The sequence below is a fragment of the Zalophus californianus genome, chromosome 1 (genome assembly GCF_009762305.2).
Source record: "Zalophus californianus isolate mZalCal1 chromosome 1, mZalCal1.pri.v2, whole genome shotgun sequence".
NCBI classification, from domain to species: domain Eukaryota; kingdom Metazoa; phylum Chordata; class Mammalia; order Carnivora; family Otariidae; genus Zalophus; species Zalophus californianus.
Genome location: NC_045595.1, coordinates 23,097,089 through 23,115,186, shown reverse-complemented (window position 1 = coordinate 23,115,186; position 18,098 = coordinate 23,097,089). Strand labels below are relative to the sequence as shown.

Below are 18,098 nucleotides of genomic sequence, written 5' to 3'. Positions count from 1 at the left end.
GATACATAAGACCGTCTTCCTTGCCATACCCAACAAGCCAGGAATAACCAGGGCAATTGTCCCCAAATCTTTCCATACCTGCTAATACAATTATGATGCATAGGCTAAGTCAAAAATAAAGTGGGGAAAGGAGCCCAGTGTTTCCCAGCCAGAGAACAGCCACTCCAAACACGTCTGCTCCATTTGAATTCCTTCCCACAAATATTCACAGTGTGTGAAGACACAGTAGTTGATGTTCAATGTCCACCTACAGTACAACTTACTGAGGGAGGCTGCCCAGAAACAGAACAACTCCCTTTGGTAAATCTAGCCAGTATCAGGATGGTGCTTGGAGGGTCTTGTCCACCCATCAACCAATGGCTCCAACAATATCAGAAATAGACGATGTGCCAGACAGACTTATAGACTCCATTTTTGTCAGCAGCTGTCCTCCAAGGAACACTTGTGGCAGTTTCAGACCCTTTAGGCCAAAATACCAGCAATGAAAGCCCCCAGCCACCACAGACACCTATTGCCACTCTTGAGAGTGAAAAAGATGGCAAAAGCCAAAGACAGGATTTCTTTGACAATTCAAGACTCTCCATTGTGAAATGTTTTGGCTTTCTCCTAGTCCCAAACCTGGCACCTGCAGATACATCTAACTCTAATTCCTCAGCAGGATGAGAGGGGTAAAAATCTCAGGCTCTCCAGAGAAGGTACATTTCAGCTTGCGTGTGCCTAAAATAAACCCACACTTCCCTAGAATGCCCCCTGTTATCCCAGTGATGCAGTGGTGGGAGATCTAGAGCTTACTTTAAATGAGCATGCTTCTTATGTTCAAGAAATTCTCCTCTGCATGTACCAACAGTTTCTTACTGGCTCAGAGTTTAAGAAGAAGAGTACTGGGAAAGAGTTCTGTCGTTACATTCAACACAGCCAGCTGTCAGAATCTTGAACTGGTGAGGATGACACCAAGCTAAGGAAGAAGTAATTTTTAATTTTTGTTTCCTTCCAAAACTTACTCTGTGAAGAACAAACACGCTGCATAGAAGTAGTTGATTGGCCAGATGAAATGGATGCCATGCTTATGTATATTAATTGATTAAAATCCATCCTTTACCTGCCACCACAGGAGATTTCCGTTCATCCAGGAGCTGGATGGAGGTACTCGCTGTCACCACGTTGCTTTTGTTGACTATTCCTGAAAGAAGAGAAACCATCACAACAAAAATAGAAATAGAAAGAGTTACATGCACAGGTTAAGAGAATAATCATATTGGCCTACAGTCACCAACTCAGCAGATGGTGCTGGTGCTTGGTTCCCAGAACCCAGAGTAGGCCAATTCTGCGAGGCCATGGGTTCTTTGTAGATAGTCCTTTCAGTTGAAGGAATTAGTGCACTGAGTTCTGACCACCACACTGGGTTGGGGGGGTGTCCAGCCTCTTCACATCAAAATTATTGAGCACCATTGGAGGGAATCCATCTTTTTATGATTTGTGGTTACTAATTACAGTGTTTGCTCGTATCAGTGATCATATTTACATTGCCTCTCTGAATACAGCCATGAAGAACTACGTGAGACAAGGTTTTGAAATTGTTTTACATTTTGGGAATTTCAGCTCTGATTTGTTGGTTATGACTTTACCGACTTATAAAATTCTAGTTTCAAGCCCAGTTTTTCTTAGCAAAACCATTCCAATCAGGGATAGACTTGGAATGCAATCCTCACTCCAAACTCTTATTAATGTGGTAACAATATGGCATTACCACTAAGAGATTTTCAATTACTAACAATGATTCCAATACCCATGAATTAAAAGACACTGAGCAGAAATTTCAAACCCCCTTGGTTAATAATTGTTAGTACGGTGCTTGCCTTATAAACGGTTTCAAGGAATGGAATCCAATCAAATTGGGAAACAGGGAGAAGGCAGACTTGAATCTGAATACACTTATGATCGAAGTAATTGAGAATTTTCTCCTGGCTCAAGTCTAAGCAGTAATAAAAACCAGTTTCTTTTCCAATGGGTACAGGTAATCAGTACACAGTAGAAAAAATGAGAGAGAGCCCCACCACAACACTTGAACTTGGTGATGTTTAACATCTTCTCCAAATCCAAACGGAGAATAAAATCTCCTAAGATGTTAATTCATCCTTAACTTTACCATGAACAAGATAAATTCTTTTTCATTATAGGATTTCACTGAAAGTTCAATGAAAACCCCACTTGCCAAAAACCAATTCTACACCAGTCTCAATTAACCAGACTTTGTTTTTCTCAGACATAAGTCTCTGTAGGGAAAATGGTGAAGAGTAACAAAGCAAACCTACACAAGGGCTGATCGCTCACAACTCTTATTTCTCCTTTCCCTGTCCAGCTTGGAGCGAAATCCATCCTGTCAGAAAAGGATAACTTGATGTTTCCAGTCCAAATTCAGCAAGCTAAGTTCTAATTTTTTTCTTAGAAGATCAAGAAAGTATCGTGACATTGCATGATAAAAGAAGACATAGATAGGTTTGCAGCAGAATGAGAAAGTTCACTGTCTCTCAGTTGATATTTTGGGCTATAAAATGTCATACAAACAAACATAAAGAGAGAGCTTTAGTCACCTGGACATTCGTACATGAGAACACATATGTGTGTGGGCGTGGGTACAAAGAATCTCAGTCTTGAAAAGAAATTAAGTGATAATCTCCTCTAAAATTCCATCTGCTCAGGGAATTTCTACAATAACATTTGGCCTTTCCTTGAATAGCTTCATTAATGACCCTCTTCCTAATGAGTCCATTCACCTAACTTTTAGACAACTCTTGTCAACATGTCTTCTACAAATTTTGAAAGTGCTCTTTCTGAAGATGTCTTCATTCATGGAAATGAGTAATGCTAAGAATCAGGGAGGGGGCTTTGACACTAAGCACCAGAGAACCTCTATTAGGGTTGATTTAGGAATGCTTGCAAAAGACTAAGTTGAGAGGCTCTAAGATAAAACATGAGTATAGTTTGAACTGTCCAAAGTGACCCAAGCTTATAAAACTAGGTCTTATTCACCTCTGAAGTTCCTACAATGCATAGTCAGAGTCTTACATAAAATGGGCACCAAAAAGTATCAGCTATGTGAAACAAGAAAAAGCCAAGGGCAATTAAAAACTATTTTCAGTTTGTTTTGTTTCTAAACCTAGTTGAAATAAGATGGTGTTCAGTTCTTTTTTGGAGGGAGGTAACCTTAATTTTTTTTATAACATAAAATCTTAGGACTAGAAAAATCACCGGCTACGTGCTTTTCCTTGGTCACTGTAACCCTCTGTCAGGAGAGCACAAGGCTACACAATATCTTAGCCTTCACTCCCTACATGTGGATTTGAGTCAATTTAGTTTCTGATAGGGGAATTGTGGGCCTCCAAAACAGTGTGACTCACTGAAGGTTCTGGCAAAGGATGTTATGCCTGCCTGAATTTTCTCTAAGTGGGGCCATGACAACATTAAAAAAAAAATCTACTGAGAAGTTTGTATTCAAATTCCACACAGTAAAAAATACCAGTTCTGCTTCCCGAAATGCTCTTTGCACACTTTAGTTAAGCAAAACTTTCATTTTACTTGGGGCCATTATACTTATGGAACAGGTGGATGGTTCACTGCTAGGCCAATATTCAGCCCTGGCTCTCAAGACAGAACCTGTCTCGCTCCAGCATTCAGACAGCTCCCCTACACACTGCATGCAATGCCTGGGTCAGCAGGACCAGACAGATGGACTCCCACCTCCAACAAGGACACCCACCTGTGCTGAATGGGATGGAGTAGACAAAACTCCCAGGAATCTGCTCAGCAGCTCTTCGGTACCAGAGAGGGAAATGGTCTGCATTAAAAATATTCTCCTTGTCTCCAGCTTTCAGGAAGTCCCTTGAAATGGAAAGGAATAAGAACATGTCAAAAAGCCACAGATAATCCAATTTAAAAATGAACAATGTGCCTGAATAGACAGTTTTCCAAAAAATGCATACAAATGGCCAGCAGAACTCCTAAGAGTTCTCGTCATGAGGAGGATTTTTCTCCTGTTCTTTTTATTGTATCTATTTGAGATGAGAGATGCTAAGTCAACCCATTGTAATCATTTCACCATATACGTAACCCAAACCATCATGCTGTACATCTGAAATTTTACAGTGGTGTATGCCAATTATTTCTCAATAAAACTGGAAGAGACGGAGGGGAAGGGGGAGGAGGAGGAAAGGGGGGGGAAGAGGGAGGAGGGGGAGGAGGGGGAGGATCCTGGCACCACTCAGCAAGGAAAAGCCAGATGCCAGTGTGTCCCAACTGCTTTGTTGGGTAAAAATGGTATTGGCTTCCAGAATCCCAACCTGCCTTTCCCAGTGCAGAGAGAACCTGTATAACACCATGCACCCCAGATTACTCAAATACCTTGTAGAACTCCAGCAGTGAGACTCCCAGTGGGGGAAACGATCTTTTCTAGTATATCTAGTGAACTGATTATCTTACCATCTGAAGCAAGCAAACAAACAAAGCCTCCAGAAATCATATCTGAAGACAAAGGAAGTCAGAAAGCTCTGTCTTGCCTTACAATTCACACATGATCACATATCCTTGGGAAGACCAACTTCTTAAGTAGATTTTTACTCTTCTTAGAAAAAGTGTAACAGAGGTAGCAGTTGGCCATGTAGAGACCTTTGCTCCCTTCCTTCCTCCCCGACCTATTCTCCAGACAACAGGACGGCTCTGGCCTCCTCTGTAAATCCCTCACCCTGCCCAGCCTCCCACCCACTGCCCACAGTGCTTTCTCTACCCTGAAGACTACATGCACTCTCCTCCCCATCTCTTCCTTTCAAAATCACATCCCACCTACCACACAAATGCACAGAGACCTGAGCAAGCCCCTGCCCCATGCTGGGGCCCACAGCCCTGGTCTGTCACACAGCCTTCTTCCTTGGCCTCATCCGCACTATGTCATGTCCCCATCCCAAGCGTCCTGAGGTCTATGAGGAAAGAAGCTTTCATTCCCATTCTGGTTGCCACCACAGAGCCTTACACATCCTGAAGTTCCAATGAGTGTTTGCTGGTTCACTTAACTCCAAAGAGTCATGTTTACTCTCTAGTACCCAAGTGGCCTCATCTTGGCTGATACAGTAGGACTCACGGGAGGAAGTGACTGCCTGGCTAGTTGACAGTCTGCAGAGAGCTTGCAGGAAGGGAGAGCAATCAGGGACATTGTGTATGCAGGGAAAAGGCCACTCATTGAACTGGAAATGGCATCATTTTCTGTCTAGCAGTTTGCAGTGTGGAATTGGATCACACAGATGATGGAGAGAAATATTCAAATATTCTACATTGTTATAGCATGGTTGAATTTTTATGCTAAGTTACAATTAGTTGGTTCTTTGAAACTACTTGAATTGGCTTCTAATTCAGGAAAGAAATTTGTAGTTTTAGGGTTTGGCCAACCAGTGATCCCTTGATCCCTTCCTAAGATGCAAAGCTCACTCCTAGAAGAAACCCATTCCGTTGGAGACCACCCTTAAAGTTCTTAGCATGGAAATATGTCTCCTTTTAACTTATACTACTATGTCCTAATTCCTCTCTAAGGGCAGAGACCTTATTTTTCTTGACATTTCCAGGGCCTGGCACTCATCAGGCACTCATCGTATGCTTAATGATCACATGACAAATCAAATCTCATGTTCTGATAAGAGCTCCTCAAGTATTCAAAGCAGTCTGCTATATCTTTTCTAAATAGGATTTCTTAATTCTTTCAGATTTTCTCATCCATAGGGCCACGTTCCCATGTAAAGATTCTCTGCTGTCATTCAAAAGGCCAACTGTGGAGTCATGAGCGGGGCTGAGACGGTGCACAGACTTCTGCGTTATTCAGAGTGCAGGGCGAAGGAAGTCCCAGGCTTGATGTTATAGACAAACTCCTCCTGGCACTAATCTATTCAGTGGTAATATTTCCTGATCCTAAAATCCATAGGACTCACAAATACTGAAATGTGACCTTTTGTATTTTTTTTTTCTTTAGACATGAGATTCTTCGTAAACCTGACTTGGAGAGAGGTGTGTGGAGACTGCTACCTAGCCCTAGGTGGAAGGGACAGCTGCCTTCCACACCGCATGATGGCACAACCATGCATTTTCACTTGAGATGGTCCTGTTCAGTGGTGGGATGCATATAACCACAGGGAGGAAGCACCCTTCTCATTCAGCAGTTAACGGTGCCTCTTCCAGGCCCGGAAGGTGGGATAATTAGCTTAGACTGATGGGGACATTTGAGGACGGCAGGTGATCGGCTTGGAATGCTGCATAACTGAGTGCCCAGTGCTTGCTGCCCAGACCAGACGGTGCTGGCACCCAGGACGGCAAGCAGGAGCCTGCAGTGCTTGATCTCCATTGGCTGTGGTGTTAATAGCAGAGGGTCTGGTTGCCAGGAAACCTTGTGGGTTCCTGACAACTACCAAGTGGTGATTCAGAAGCAAGCAGAAAGAGAGAGCTGATTCTACAGAACTTCTGAAAATGTTGTTCAGGAAGACAGATCTTTCTGGGGAAGATGAAAGCCTACTTCTGGATACCAGGGGCTGTTGTGGTGTTGTGTGAGACAGGTCTAGGTTTTAAGCACAGTTGAATGACCTTGGGTGAGGTACTTGGGTCAGTCAGTGAGTCTCTGAGCCCCATTATAAAGTGAAAATGGCTCCAACAAGTGTATGGGATTCTTAGAGCTCAGGAGCTTCTTCTGTTCTCTATGGTTCACATGGAAGGTATGAGGCAGCCATCTCTTAGACTTAGAACTCTGAGGGGAGCAGAATCACCCCCACAGAGGCCGATATCACCTCTCCTATATGTCTGCTACACATGCTCCAAGAGGCCAGGCTGAAGGCGCAAGATTCACTGCTGACACTGGCAGGTACAAAGGCCATGAACTAGAATCAATGTGCTTCTAAAATCAGGTGATAGAGATGGGAGATCGAACCACAGTGTAGGAGACTGATACTAGTACATGGGGTGGGACTTCATATTCTCTAGTCCTTTCCCCGGCACTTTGCACTCTTCCTTGTATGCCTTCTTTGAAAACACAGAAAATCTAAAAGCTTTCTAGCCCTGGCTAAGAGTATATCTGAATAGTTGGGTCTTAACAAATGTATTTGCCCATTTGGGTGGCACAGTTGGTTAAGTGTCCAACGCTCAATTTTGACTCAGGTTATGATCTCAGGGTTGTGAGACTGAGTCCCTAGTCGGGCTCTGTGCTCAGGAGGGAGTCTGCTTGAGATTCTCTCTCTCCCTCTCCCGGTGCCCGTCTTCTCCCCCTCCCCAACGCTGGCACTCTCTCTCTCAAATAAATAAATAAATCTTTAAAAAATGCCATTTGTTTGAAGGGGTAGAAAGATACAAGACTCTAAGACAGCAGAACTCAATTCTATGTGCCTCTATATGAATATATATGAATGTAGAGAGGTACAATATGCCTCCATATGAATCCATGTTATGAGTTTCTTGAAGACAGAAGAATTATCTCATCCATCTGGATACCCAATGACTACTCATTCTGGGTCACAGTAGTGTAATAGGGAGCAGAGCTAACCTGTACTTAACAGATATTTTTAGATTCTCAGTGTGGTTTTGCATCCATAGTTTTTCTGATCCTCACAAGAACACCCCTGCCATTTCTCAGAGGCAAACCAGTGGGCTGAGCCAGGTGCTCTGAGCAGCAGTCCTGAGTGTGACCTACAGGACACACTAGCAAGGTGCACTGTTTGTTTTGTTGTTGTGGTTATTCTTCTGGGTTTATCTGTTTTAATCTCAAGACAAACAACAGCCTTTCTCTTGAACATGAGAGAGTCAGTTTCTGTGTCCCCTTCTGTCTCTCTAGGTCCCAAAAGGAGAAGGTGATGTGTATCTCGACACTTCTAGTCTTTCTAGGAACTTGCCCTCTCAAAAGCATTTGGGCTGGGCTAAAAGGCTAAAGAGGGCTTGGAAAAAATCAAGTCACAACTGTAGCTAACTTCCTAAATGACAAATCTGAGATGCTGAGAAAGAGTCTTTGAGTGGGAATTGAAAGCCAGGTCACAAACCATCTAAAAATCTACTGACATGCCATTTACTAGACTTGGTTTTATAATATCCTCTGGTGGGAGTCGGGGCCTCAGCTAAGAGGCAAGAGCACTGCTGAACAGGGTTTGCTGGGACAGGAGCATCTCCTTCTTGGGTCTCCGTGGGGCCAACCCCTTTCAGATTGGTGGCCAGCCTGTGGCTTGGTTATTCACCCCCAGGTATCTACAGGTCAGGGTGTGTGAGGTCCTACGGTAATGTCTGAACCCTCCCACACATACTTGGCAAGCTTTCTGAATCTCGGACTAGATTTATCCCTGGCCTAAAAATGCCTCTTGCTTGAGAGGAAACAACAACAACAAAAAACCCAAACTGAGAAACATTAACGGGGTCAGAAAAGACTTCCCAGGCTCCCTCCAGCTCTGCTCCAACACCAGTTTGAAGCAGTAAGACCCTATTGCTTGATGAAGACACAGAGGCTGAGCAGTGGTTTCAAGGGCATCTGGGTACTGGACTCGGCGACGCCCTGCCCACTGTGCATCTGGGTCTCTTTGGAAGCACAAGGAAACGTTGTCCAACCCAAGTACCACCAGACTGCCCGCTCCTGGGCGTGGGGCTCTGCAGGCCCTCAGGCTCAGCGCAGAGGCACCGAGGTTTAGGAAAGCATACACAAACAAATAAACAACAGACTTGAAACACTGATTCCTGGACAGGCAGGAATTCCTCTGCAGAGCAGCTGGATGCCCTGGAGCCATTTGTCAGGAGCCCTCCTCTGGCTGCTCCCCCTCCCCGCAGCCGCACCATCGCCAGATTCTGCAATGAGTCACCAGCCCGGGAGAGGACTCCAGGACGGTGGACAGAAGCCAGCAAGCGTGAAGAACAAAGGGTTGTGGAAAGGCCAACAGGCAGGTGAACACACACGCTGGGGCCCCCCGTGGTAGAACGGAGGGGAACAATGTCAGCCGGCCTGGGGTGGCCTGAATTTTGTTTCTACCAGTCGTAGAATCAAGAAACTCAAGCAGCCCTTTGAATTTCCCATTTCAGGGGCTCCCGGGGCCCCTGCAGAGGAGCCTTCCTACTTACTGATTGGTGAGCTGCTCAGCCCCAACAAACAGGTTGATCCTCGAGAGGCCAGTACGGGTGCCGAGGAAGGCAACCTCCACGCCCTTGTCAGAATTCCTGAAACACAGCAGCAGACAACAGGGGGATGCTTCCAGACAGTAAGCAGATAATGGCTTTTGCATTTGAAGACTCACAGAATGTTTTATGAAATAGCAGTTTTGAAACCTGAAGTTTTAAAAGAAATTACAGAAACGCATAGACATACACAGATGCAGGGAGGCCCCAAGCACAGAAAGCAAACTCACCCCTTAGGAAAGTTCTGTGGTAATTCTTACAAGAAAAACTAAGAACTCCATTGAGTTCCAAGAACTCCAAAGCACCATGAGAGAACGCACCCCCATGCTAAATAAACACAGCTTATCTCAGGCTTCTGGGTGCAAACTCAGGACAGTAGGCTGGGATGGGAATGACTTTAAGGAGAGGCAGAAAATCTTTAGAGGCAGCTTTTTGCATTGACCTAACAAATCCATTCTTATTAGTGGAATCTGTCATTAGTGACAACTGCAACTGAGCCACTGAACCAAATCTGCAGGGTCCTACAATCTAGAAATGTCTAGGACCTGAACTCTACACCATTTGAAGTCACCATCTTGTAACTTCTACCAGAGTATAGGCCTTATTCTTACCACTATCCCCAAAGAGATGAGTAAAAAAATGGTTTCTTCAAATGGCCCTGCAGTATACCAGGCACAGGACCCCTAAGAATGGCCTCAGCAAAGAAAACTTATATTAAAATTCACTACAGGTATTTTCTTCAACTTTCAAGGTAAATTTTATATGTTTGGGCATGTTCAGGATATTCACAATGCCTACCTCTTCACAAAAAAGCAAATGGTCTTTCTCCACAAATACATAATTTCATTCTACAATAAAAGTATGAAGAGAATACTGTTTCTTGAATTTGCTTCCCTTCCCTAAATGCTAGTAGCAATTTGATTCGAAGCACTATCCATGTCATCTTCAATATAAGATAATTTGGTTACTTGATCTTCGATGGTAGTCAAAGTGGCCAATACTACCTTTAAGTATTTAAGGGGTGAATAAAAACCAGCACTATGCATTTGTTTCTGCTTGCAGCCTACCCAAATTGGAAAGCCAGGCTGCCCAATCAGTTACAGATGTGGACTACAAAGCAAGCTACCATTTTGGAAATCTTTAGCATGTGTTAGGAGTGAATCAGCAATCTTTGCACAGGATTTTGAGTTTCATGAGAGCTTAAAAGAAACATTTCCACATCCACCAGAGAATGCAATTTCAGGAAAGGTTTTGACTCTTCCCTAGCGTTCCCAGGGAATAAGAATCATGAATGTAAGCAGTCCAAGGACACCCCCAAGTATAATGAGAATGGTAAATCTCTCTTTGGGGTTCCAGACTCCTGGATTAAACTGCCTACCTTACATCTCCACTTGGGAGACTTGAGCTTAAAATGTCTAGAAGAGAACTCTGGACGTGCCCAGACATCCCAAACCTGGTCTTCTTTCATTGTCTCCTGTCCTAGGAAATGGCACCACTATCTATACAGGTATTTGTGTTGTAAATGATCCTTGAGAGCTCAGCCTTCCTCCCATCACTGAGCAGACCCATCATCAAATCCAGGGATGGGGGTGGGGGTGGGGGTGGGAGGTCCCACTTCTGAAGCATGCCACCAGAAGATCTTTCCTCCCTGTGCCACCACCTTGGTCCAAGTGGCAAATCCCCTGGAATGCTCTAGGAGACTTTATTATTTTTCTTATGCCATTAAACTCTATTCTTCACAGTAGAGGGATATTGTTTAACAATGCAAATATGATCATATCCTTCTTAAAACCTTAAAACGTCCTTCTTAAAATCGTTCAATGACTTTATAAAACTCATAGTATAGAATCCAGGGTTCCTCACCTGACTCCCAAGGGCCTGAGCCATCTGGCCCCTCTACAGCCTCATCTCCCAACATATTCCAGTCTACCTTCTATATTTCAGTTCTGCTGGCCTTCTTTAAATTCCTCAAATGTGTCAAACACTGTTGTACCTCAGGACCTTTGCACATGTTGTTCCATTTTCCTTAGAATGCTCCCTAACACTTGAACTAGTTTCTGCCCAGAAAAACCTTCTGTCTTCCACCTCCACTCTAGGTCTTGTCACACTCTACATGTCCTTACACTTCTTTCAAAGTAGTTATCACAATCCTTAATAATCTGTCATACTACACACCACAGATACCATGATGGCAAGGTCTATGTTTGATTGAGTTAGCTCCATTTCACCAACATCTAGTCTAGTGCCTAGCATGTAACAGACACTCAATCAGTATCCGATGAGTGAATGAATGAATGAAAATGAGAACAGAATGAATGATAGATAGGATGGAAGAGAATATACAAAAGGGAAGGGGAGGGAAGGAATGGAGCTAATAAAGAACAGAAAAGGAGAGAGCTAAATAATGTGTGACGTGAAGGTATAAGGAGAAAGGAATGTTTTCACTTCCTATTTTTAATCTTTAATAACCTACTTAAGTTAGTAAAATAATATTAACAAGCTGCTGAAAACTTTGACAACAATGACCATTGCCCAGCCCCCTCTCCTTGCATCCTCTGCTTCAGAAGTAAAACCACAGGGTTATATCCTGACACCCTCATGAAACAGAGCTCTCCCTTCCCCGTCCTACTTAAAACCCAGCCTGGCCCAGATCCCAAGTCCCCTCCAGACTGTGAAGCCGAGGGAGCCATGGCAGGGCAAGAAGCTAAGCGCTCCTTCTGCCTCCCCCTCCCTCGGAAGCACCCCCCATCTCAGCACACCAAATTTCATGTAACGCTAAAACTCAAATTATATGTCAAACCCAGGAGCTTGCCACCCAAGCCCGAGCCGCTAATCTGCTCGAGCTCTTGTGGTTTGGAGCTTTGGGGAAAATTAAAGCACTTTAACACCAAGCTCCTAAAACAGTTTAGTTCTTTAAACCATAACCATATTTCGGACGGCTTGTGGGGAAATGACCATGAAAGGGGGACACGTGCAAACACTTACTCGGATTTGTTGAGGGCGAGACTGGTCCAATAGGCTTCAATGGGAGCGCTCACCACGGCATCAAATAGGACCTCTTGTATCAATTCTTTATCACCTATTGGGAGGGGCAGACTTGAGAAGGTGGCTGTGGCTGGGGTCCCAGTGGGGGCACAAGGGGCGCTCCCCTCGCTCACTCCATAGTGACTGCAGGCTACTTTCTCCCACGGTGTAGTGCTTTATGCATTTACCTCCCACCAGCTGAAAATATGGAACAGTTCTGACACCGGATAGGCCAGCAACAGGGGGGCCCCCAAAGTGTTCGAGTGAGATGATGATACATGGAGAGGCTTGTGTGTGTCCCTCTTCAGTTTTCTGCTTTCTCTTCTCATCTAGCAGTTGGTGCCACAGACCAGCATGTCTTAGAAATTTGCTCGATTCGCCCTCATTTCTGTCCTCTTATCACAATCTGCAATTTTTCAGGGCCCTGCTCCGCATCATTTGTAACAAGAAGAGGAAGGGATGTGATAACTAAACAGTCTTGGAACTTCTGTTTTGTGATTCCTTCCATTTAGAAGGTTTTTGTTGGGGCGCCTGGGTGGCCCAGTAGATCGAGCATCTGCCTTCAACTCAGGTCATGATCCCAGGGTCCTGGGATCGAGTCCCACATGGGGCTCCCTGCTCAGCAGGGAGTCTGCTTCTCCCTCTCCCCCCAGCTTGTGCTCTCACTCGCTCGCTCACTCTCTTTCTCCCTCAAATAAATAAATAAAAGGTTTTTGTTTTTTGTGGGTTTTTTTTTTTTTTTTTCCAATTTAAAGTGGGGAATCTGTTCCTATCCAAAAGGACTCTTGCTGGCGCTCTGGAGAAGATGCTAAGGAGTCAGGGGGATATCATGAGTTCAGCAGAGGCATCTCAGAGCCCTCCAATTGCTCTGCAGAGGGGCCAACTAATTATCGCCTCCTCCCCTTGGCTGGTGGCCCACAAGGCAGTGACACTTTGCTGTAAAAGCAAACACTGAAAACAACTCATCATCCGAAAGGCAATGGATACACTTGAGATAGAGTTATGTAGTGGGATACTGTATAGTAATTCAAATAAATGCTTTAGAGGTAAATGATCAACACACATAAATCTCAAAATGTAATGAATGAAACAGAAGTTGTAGAGCAATACATATTTTGTACTATAGAAAATATATATAGTATACCATATATAAATGTTAATATACAAAATGATGAAAATAATGGTACATCCTATTTACAGATACCTATATAGGGAGAGTAGTAATATGGATCCATGGGAGGTAAGGAACCAATTCGAGGTGGGGGTGATTCTCTTTGGGAGGTAAATGGAACTGTACAGAGGGACTCAGGGGCTTCAACATTATGTATAACGTTTCATTCCTTAAAAAGTACTTGAAGGAAAAATAGCAAAATATTAAGATTTGATAAAGCAGGATGGTACATGTAAATTTTTTATATTATCTCTATACCTTTGTTTTTTGAATATGCCATTCAGCCAAAGGAAATGAAAAGTAAGGCTTATGTGATGTCCATCTGATCTTTTCTCTACTAGAATCTGTGCCAAAAAGTCAATCTGTTCTGTGGAGATGGAGTTTAGAAGCCAGCTGAACCTCCTTACATCTCTCACAGGGCTGCTGTGGGAATTCTATGAAATAATACATGTAAAGGACTGTTCACATCACTGAGTAAGTGGTCCCTGCTGGGGGAGGGGCAGCTGCTGTGCTCACTGGTGGCGAATCTCTCCCTGCCAGACTAGCTACTGGAACTCAGATGCCCGTCCAGGGACTGCTCATGCGCTTGGTCAGCATCAGGCCCATTGCTCTCTCCCTGCCCCCCGCCCCCACCACAGACCATTCCTGACCCAGTGAGCTCCCTCAAGGGCCTGTGGTAAGAAGACAAGCAATAGCATGCATATGACATGAAGCAACACGTCACAGTGATGATCCCACTCTGGAGAGAACCAGACCTAGAGTATGGCCTGAGATGAGACAAGTCCTATTTCCTGCCCTTGTCTCTCATTTGTAAAATAAGGGAGCAGATATTCACAGTCCCTGCCCAGCGATAACATTTCCGTGCTACTCAGGTGCTTGACTTAAATGGTCCGGTAGGGAGACAAATCCAATGTGAAGGGTTAGACGGCGATTGGGGGTTCTGCGTGACTTTCAGTGGCCCGCGCTCTTCCTCCTGTTCCTACAGGAAGCAGACATTTGGCTGGATCTGATGGGACTGATCATCTCTGCCGAAAGCCAAGCTTCCTCTGAAAGCTGAGGGGAAGTGTGGTTTTGCGACTCCCCTCCCCCCCCAACCACAGTCGCATACCCAGACAGGACAGGTTGAAAGCCCACTCACATTGGAGCAGAGGTTCTTTGCCTTTGAGGTAGAGCTTAATAGCTTCTAGCTGCGACAGATGACGGTGCTCCGGGTGTAGGTCAGTGTTGCAGTAGGACCTAAGACCATGAGAGGGGCCAAAACAAGAACATGTGAGGATTTGTGGCATCACCTTCCTTTGCCTTTGAACTGGGAGAGGTTGGAAGGGAGTACAGAGGACTCGAAATCAAAGAGAGCAACAGATACCCATGCTGATGAAGGATGGTTTAATTCTTACCATTCATCTGCCAAGGACACATCAGGGTGCTCTAAGTCATGCAGACCTGGAGGTCAAGGAGAAGGGGTTAATGAGTAAGGACCACCTGCGTGGGGCGCTGGTACCCCTCATCCTCTCATGTGCTTCAAATGTTTGAGGGCAGGGCCATTGAATGATGAAGGGTAGGCATCAACCCCAATGACATCTGCCTCTGAAGGGGGGACTCTGAACAAAGAAAATGATGCAGAACCCTCTCCCCACCTCCATCTCCCTCGGCCACCACTGGTGGCTTCCCAGTTGAGTATCCCAGGAAAGCCTGAACTCCATGGAGACAAACAATACACCAGTGAGTCCTGGAGATGAGCTTAGTATCATGGTGGAAACACTGATGCTGGAGCCCCGCACAGCTTGTTCAGGGAGCTGGGCTGGGCCACTTAACTCGGGCGTGATGTTAGCAGGTTACTTTGCTTTTCCAAATGTCAGTTTCTTCACGTGAAAAACAGGAATAATCATAGTCCCTAACTGCTGGGTAGTTGTGAGGGCAAAAAGATAGGTTGAATGATATGAAATTGCCAATACTCAACTGGTTTTGACCAGCAAACACTGCTAGTTGTTATGGGATCCTAAGTAAGAACAAGCCATCAGTCCACAAAGGTATCTGGGACAACTGGGGTTTGCAGGGAACTGGAGAGTTTTTAGCAGAATGCTCTAGACCCCTCTAACTCCGGGAAATCACTCTCTTTCATTGTATCTTGATGCGAGCTCACTTTGAAGGCTGACACACACTTCTGAGTGATGACCTCAGGAACTCAGATGACGCTTATAGCCTGTTTGAGGGGTCAGAGTTTCCCAAATAGCCAACAGTACTGTACTGCACTCTGGATGCCAGTTTTCTCCTCAAATACAAATGTATAAAATGAATAGCAAAATACTAGACCTAATATTGCACACTCTTGCCTGATTTTATAGAAAGTAGGGAATATATTAGATAGAATATCATCATGTGGGACCCAAGTGTCATTTCCTGGCTCCAACACCCACTGGTAGAATGGTTTTGGGGGTGTCATTTCAACTCTTTAAGCTCTATTAGTCAGGAGATGTGGATGATAGAGCCTAACTCATGGATCCATGAGAGGGTTAAGTGGGACAGTGATGAGTCTCCAGGATAATCTATGGAGCCATCTCCGCATGCCTCCATCCATCCTTTCTTCCCTTCCTCCCTGCCTGCTCCCTTCCTTCCTGGCATCAGCTGTGTGCTGGATACTATTCTAGGCCCTGATAATATAGCTGTGAACAAAACAAAATCACTGCCTTCATGGTATTTGTTTTCTAGTGGTGGGAAGAGATAAACAAATAAAATTAAAATACATAGCATATCAGTTAGTGATGAGGGCTATGATGGGAAAGAGCCAAGCCAGAGATGGGAAATAAAGCAGTTAGTGATGAGGGCTATGATGGGAAATAAAGGCGAAAGAGTTTCAATTTTAAGTAGTGTAGTCAGGGAAGGCTTCCCCGAGAAAATGACTTTTAAGCAAAGACCTGAAGGAGGTGAGAGACAAAGCCATGTAGATAACTGAGAGAGAGTGCTCTGCAGAAGGAATAATCAATGCAAAGACCCTGAGGTGGGGTCTCACCTTCCTGGAATATTGGGTTAATTATGTCAACTCTATCAATTTCTCTAGTGTCTGTTCTCATCCACAAAGCCCTGTCTGGCTCTGTTTCATAGGCCCTGTAGATGAATCCCTAGAGGGGAGATCTTTCTGATCATTTCCTCTCTGAGTTCCCAGGGCACCGAGGAAATTGAATTGTTCTCTAAGTCTCTCACCTCTGATTTTAGTCCTCCTGGCACAACCACATCTATGCAGATTATATATGCAAATAATGCAGACTATAATGACATTACCTCTAATTTATTGAATAACTATTGTGCCCTCTCTCTCTCTTTCTCTTTATATATATATGTATATATATATTTATATATCTGTAATGGTATACATATATACACACACACACACACACACACACACATATATACCACTATATATATGACATATATATATGTATGATACAAAGTGTCAAGGAGATTCAGAAGAGAAACAATTTCAGCAAGTAGAAACTTCAGCCTTAGTAGAAACTCCTTACATTGTGAGCAATGTCTACCTGTTGACCATCTTTGTAATAGATGACAACGGCGAAACATGTTGAAAATTCCCACATTCTGTGGGGCAGCTTTCCTTACAGAGGATCCTACAGAAGTACAGTTGCCATCCCCAGGAAAGCTACCTTCTCCCAGAACAGAGCAGAACAATGATCGTGCCATGGCCCTTATGATGACAGGAACGTCTACTAGTTAGTCCAAGGGGAAGCAGCTTTCTCAGGCTCAGCAACTCAAAGCTGGCAGGATTGTAAGCCCTCTTATTGACAGAGGACCGACAGAGAGAGGAAGATCTGACCTCATTTGTATGAATAACCAGAGACTCTTCCTCTTGCTGGGATTCAAACTAATTTCTAACGTGGTGATTGCAGTTAGTTCTGAAATTCTCTCTGTGACCTCTCAGCCTAACAGCTATGGAACACACAGGGAAAAGACATGACTGAAGAAATGACCCAAAAGACAATGCAGAACAACTCTGTGTTTGTGTGTGTGTGTGTGTGTGTGTGAGAGAGAGAGACAGAGACAGAGACAGAAACAGAAAGAAAAGAGGCAGGCCTATGTATTGAGGATTGGCTAAGGGAATGGACACATGAGAGGCCAATAATCCACCAAGAATCTCTCTTTCTATTGTTCTGACCATGAGCTGTTTCCTCAGCTTGACCTCAAATAGCTCAGACATGAATTTTCTGTCTTCATGGACAGTGATATCTACAGAGCTACACATGGCTCATATGAGCTACACATGGCTCATTCATCCAGAAAATTCTAGAAGTTAAAAAAAAAAAGATTTCTGAGAACACATCTTGTGGAATGTCTTGCCCAAGTCACAAAGCTGCCTGCTCCCTCTTCCTGGTCTCTGGGAAGAGATACCACATGATTGATCAGTGGGCACAATGAAACCTTTCAATCTCCTTCCTTGTCCTTAAGACCTTACGATTATTTGGGAGACAAATACTAACACCTGTAAAACAATGCACACTAGTTGGCAGTACCCCAGGAAGCTGGCTGTGGAACTTGGCATCTCAGGGACCGTCAATCTCTTCGTTCTCCACTACGTCATCAGGGTGAGCCCCTAGGTGGTCCAGTTTCTGGAAGTTCACCACATGCACTTGTAACCAGCTCTAACTAATTAAAACTGGCTCATAACGGACCTTCCTGCTCTTGGCCATACTATCTGGGGACACTCAGAAAGAGCACTGGTGTGGTC

General features: G+C 44.4%; 1 protein-coding gene across 5 annotated transcripts in view; it reads right to left on the bottom strand.

Annotated features, from left to right (window-relative positions):
- CACNA2D3 (calcium voltage-gated channel auxiliary subunit alpha2delta 3) overlaps nt 1-18,098 on the bottom strand; it is an 891,383-nt gene that overhangs the window by 174,751 nt on the left and 698,534 nt on the right. For 4 of the 5 annotated variants that reach the window (XM_027586868.1, XM_027586871.1, XM_035723840.1 and 1 more), the window contains 6 exons: nt 14,758-14,803; nt 14,502-14,599; nt 12,154-12,247; nt 9,115-9,210; nt 3,758-3,879; nt 1,100-1,180 (listed from right to left, as the gene is read on the bottom strand). In XM_027586868.1, the coding sequence (XP_027442669.1) occupies nt 1,100-1,180; nt 3,758-3,879; nt 9,115-9,210; nt 12,154-12,247; nt 14,502-14,599; nt 14,758-14,803 (537 nt within the window). The remainder of the gene's footprint in view (nt 1-1,099; nt 1,181-3,757; nt 3,880-9,114; nt 9,211-12,153; nt 12,248-14,501; nt 14,600-14,757; nt 14,804-18,098) is intronic. The other variant, XM_035723841.1, reaches the window with a different exon arrangement.